At 46.0% G+C, this 4,860-nt stretch overlaps 1 protein-coding gene across 1 annotated transcript; it reads right to left on the bottom strand.

The window, feature by feature from the left end:
- CRSP-1 (calcitonin receptor-stimulating peptide-1) lies at positions 1,105-4,389 on the bottom strand. The gene is given in 5 exon segments (NM_001285634.1): positions 1,105-1,252; positions 1,812-1,990; positions 2,282-2,419; positions 3,166-3,260; positions 4,300-4,389. Coding segments are annotated over 3 exon segments (378 nt in total). The 5' UTR covers positions 3,252-3,260; positions 4,300-4,389; the 3' UTR covers positions 1,105-1,252; positions 1,812-1,836.

Here is a 4,860-nt window from a genome sequence, read left to right as displayed (position 1 = left end):
ATGGGGACTCAATGGAGTATTCTATACCAAAACCTTTGCAGCTAACACTGGGCTACTGTGCTGAGTACAGACTGAATGGGAGCAAGAGAAATAATTCTGTGTGCTTCTGAAGAAATAATAGTCAAATGGGTAAGAGGGGATGATTTTTCCAACTAAAGAATCCCACTTAACCGACTGCCCACCGGTAGAATTGGCTTCCCCGGTAACCTTGAAAGTTATAGCTGTCACCAGCTTGTCACCAGCATTTCCAACAGATGCGAGGGATGTTGATGCTGAATATTTCTATATAGAATAAGCCTTTACCTCTTATGACATCCCATATTCCTTCCAATACTAAGTATCTCTGATTCCAGAGCATGTATCACCTAAATCTCCCCCCGCCCCACAATAGAATATAAGCTCTGTGAATGCAAGGGTCTTCTCTGCATCTCCGAGTAAAAAGTTGGATTAGATGGTATCTGATGGTCTTTCCAGGTCTGCCAGTCTGTGATCCCCTTGTAAACTGTGAGCCCTTATTCTTAAGGGCTTTGCAGGCTACGAAGTGAATGAAGGGGTGCTGTTGGGAGGGAAGACAGGGATGAGTAAGGACAAACCTGAGTCAAGGAGAAGAGAACAGGTAATTCCTGGGGCAGGGGACTATGGCACTCTCTGAAAATAAATGTGAATATCTCCTTGAGATGCAGAGTATTCTAATTCCAATAAAGGTGCGTCACTAGACACTGAGCGTACACCCGAGCATGGTATCATTGCTTCATTTGAGCCAGCCTGGTCACAAACTGTTCACAGGTGTCTGAGGTTCTCATGGGAAAAACAGCATCACTCCTTTAAGCATATTGAAAATATATTTTTTATCTCGATGAAGTATGCAAATGAGAACATTTCTTTCAACAAAGAGATCCACTGAGGCTCAGCATTACTATGCACCCCCAGACACCCAGAAGGCAGTGACCTCATGTGCCCCTGAGGTTTAGCAGAACAGCTGACAGGTTGGCTGACAGGGCCCAGATTTGCTACCAGATAAGCCAATGAGATACGCGTCATACTTATTGAATACAGAATCAAATATATTGATATAAAAAAATGCACACTAGATAACTTTAATTATTTTATTCTGCATTTACTTTATTTCAAGGAAAAGAAGAATGTTTTCAATATCGAGAAGCATGCATACATGGGTATCTTCCATGCTATTTTCTTTTTTTGTAAGATGCCTTCATTGCAAACTAAAAGTAGAGTTCAGCTTCCTGGGGACCTAGAAGGGGGAAAAAATGTAACAAATATTACTTATTAGTTAAGAGGCTCCTGTCATATATTATCACAATTATTTTTTATATTGATGATACTGTTGTTGCATTCAAGTTAGATGAAAGCTAAGGCTCAGAGTAGGTGAGGGCCATAATCATATGGTTAGTAGGGGACGGACAGACAGACTTGAACCCAAGTCCATACTCTGAATTCAGATGTATGTGACATAGTAGGGCATAGTCTAAAAGGAGAGAATAATTGCCATTCAAATTCAAATGCTAGAATAGTCACAGTTATAATCCAGAGAACCATGTTTTAAATAAACACAATCGATATTTCCTGGCAGAGGATCTCAGTGTCACAAGAAGAGACTGAAAAAATAGAGAAAAATGAACCCAAGTTGTAGAGTTTTCAGCTATTGGGACTCTATGTTCCCAGACACTGGTGTGGGCTCCTTCCCCTGTGGATTTTTCACCCATATGAACCCATGAAGGTTTAGAGTGTGGACTGTACCCTGAAGTACCCAGTCAGTTATCCTCCCATCTAATAGTACAAAGAGCAGTCACCTTATTCCAATAATCATTTCACGGCTTAAAACCAGAAGTTCTTGCGGGGCCCACTGAAGATCTTGAAACCCATCTTGGTCGGCAGCAAGTTGCTCCTCACCATACTCCCAGACCTGCTCAGCCAGCCTGCCAAGCGATGGGTCATGCAGGTGGCAGTATTGCAGGCTCTCTTCTGGATGCTGATTTGCAGGATAGAGGAAAAGAAAAGGGCTATTAGTGAGAGTGGGTGCTGCCCCACAGAATCATCATGGAAAATTACTGCTCTGAGAGGCACCAATAAACCTTAAGTATTTCTGCTAGAAATGGTCATGACAGCAGGATATCACAGGCCATTAGAGAAAGGGCCATAATCACTCCCCATAGACATGTTTAGGGGTGTCAGAAAACCCAAAGGTGGCTCCAGGATATGCCTTTCTGGGCAGAACAGGAGGGAGAGGACGCCCTGTGCTGCGTGGGGCAGGGCATCTCACCGGGAGCCCTCGGTCTTCTGAGCCTTCTCTGACTCCCGGGCCCTCATCTGCTCGTAGTCATTCACCATCGCAGCCAGTAGGAGGCGCGATTCCTCCTCATCCAGGGTAGCAGGATCAAAACGCCCATCAAAGACAGACCTAGGGAGGGGAAGCAAGCCCATCACCAGCTCTGAGCCCCGCCGCCCGATACCCCCACATCCAGGATAAGCAGCTAGGTTTCCTGGTTTCTGCGACTTCCCCTGAGGATGTGACTGCCGCATCTCTCAATGGAGAGGGCAAGAGGCCAGTAATCCATCCAAAACGGCTGCTTCTCCAGAATTTAGGCTCTGGTATGACCTCAAAGAAGTGGTTTGCTCCAAACCTCTAGTAGATTACCTAGGCTTGGGAAAACTGATGGTTAGATTTTCAGGAATTTTATGAACTTGGTGTTAAATACAGCCATTATTAAAAATTAAATGATAATAATAGTTTAAATCTGAAAATGGTTTCAGTTTAGTGTATTCTAAATGAAGGTGAGCAATTAGATGTATAGGTCCCATACATCTAAATAACAAATTTGTTGGCAAAATAATTAGCAGATTTAGGATGCGATCCATTTCTCAAATTATGGTTAAATTAATAAATTTCCTACAGATACAAATATTTGATAAAAAGAAATAAGTTATATGAAATTTACAATAACAATGTAACGTATATGTTTTATGTCTATTTGTAAACTGCGTGCTATCTTTGCCTCATAAAAATGATAAATTTATATATAGTTTACATTCTTATATTATCAACCCCTCCGTGAAAGCCAGATACAGCATGGTACAACTGGGAACACAGAATTTTATGAACCAGGGTTCAGGGGAGGTGAGAGAATCCTAGCAGGGCTGTCTTACCTGAATGGTGCTGCATGAAACATGCCCGCCTGGTACAAGACCAGGATGCTGAGGACCAAGAACGGGGGGAACTTCCAGAACCCCATGACACCTCTCTGTAAGGGAAGAATAATGTCACCACCTGTGGCAGGTCCAAATTCCCTGAGCCCACAGATCTGGGCTCTGCTCCTGCCTGTGCCTCTAATTCCCTTGCATCCTGGCTTCAGGCTGGTCATTTCACTCCCCTTCACCTCCTTGGCAAAGTGGACTTCTGGATGATGCAGTAAGCCTGTAGGATGTGTGGTTTAGAAAAAGAAACCTTCCAGGTGAACTGGGTGAGGAAATCTCTGAACATAGCACTCTCCCCAGCACCCCACACACTCTCACATACAACCTGTTGGCCAGGACTCCTGGAAGACAGGCTGGGTCTGTCTGTACCTATCACCACAGCTTTTCCCCTTGTACAACTCAAAGCTGTCATCCCAGTGCTGGGTTTTCCCTCATACCTGATTGGGGGAGGAGATTAGAGAGGACTTATCACTGTAGTTGGAATCCTTGAGAAACTAAAGGACCAAATTCTACCAGTCAGTCACTCCACACTTTTGCAAAGAGGACCCTGTAAGAAGCAAGCTGGCAGAGTCTCAAATTGGGACCCAGGAAAAAAACTGGGGGAAAAGTTCCCAGAACCCACAACAGGGGCTTTCATTTAATGACTGTCTGCCCTTCAGTTATTGCGCCTATTTCCCACCTGCCGGCACTGTCCTGGGTTCCAAACACATTTCCCCCGGTCCTCTAGGCATGAGATGTGACCCACGACAGCACTGGCCGCACAAGGCTATTCCTGCATCAGGATCAGCCTGCAGTACCCGGAAGCTCCAGCATCCCAAACTGACCTAAGCACATGAGCCGCGGGAAAGAGACTGGAGCCCGCCTGGGCACAAGAAGAGTGAAGAAGAGAGTTTGCAAACTGAGACCATCCAGTGTTACCTGTGGAAGGAGCCTTGCAGAGTAACTCAGCTTGTGCGAAGGGACCAGGACAGGAGTGGTCAGAGCCATTCAGACAGGAGAGATCCGCTAAGAAAAAGTACTGGAGAGAGAGAGGGAAAGAAGGGGAGAGAAACAGAATCCCAGCTAAGCAGGAATCTCCGGGCTTACCTGACAGCCGGTACCAGGTGGCTGGGAGCAGAGGAAGGAGCAGCAGCAGTAGCTTTGGCGGCAGGCGATGGCACTCTGGCAGAAGTGGCAGAGACACTTGGGTGCCTCTGAATCCTCCCAGCACCAGCAGCTGCTTTTATTCCCGCTGCTCTGGGTCTAGGGGGGTTCCAGGAGCTCCAGGCAACCAATGAGGGGAAGGATGTGAGCCCCAGAAGGATTGTGTCACCACTTGCGTCCAGAACATGGAGCATCCAGAAGTACCACCCCACTTGTATTTGCATTGAGGTCATTGATGGCGGGGGTGGGAGGGGGGAACAGAGGGGGGTTGGTGAAGACAAATGAAAAACACAGGAAAAGAAAGTTGGGATTTGAGGACAATTTGACGTCACGGTTAACTTTACCTGTTTGCTTTCAAGGGTTTTGAACAGGCACGCGTCCCACTCCATCCCCAGCCGTGCTATCCTGTAGAATAGAATCCAGCATTACAGAGAACCCTGACTCCCCTAGATTTGACCATAGACCCCCATCCAAGAGTGCTTCAGAGTTAATGCGCAGCAGAGT

Source organism: Capra hircus, chromosome 15 (assembly GCF_001704415.2).
Source record: "Capra hircus breed San Clemente chromosome 15, ASM170441v1, whole genome shotgun sequence".
Classification (NCBI taxonomy): Eukaryota; Metazoa; Chordata; class Mammalia; order Artiodactyla; family Bovidae; genus Capra; species Capra hircus.
Note: the sequence above shows the minus strand (reverse complement) of the source record. Positions and strands in the feature narration are given on the sequence as shown.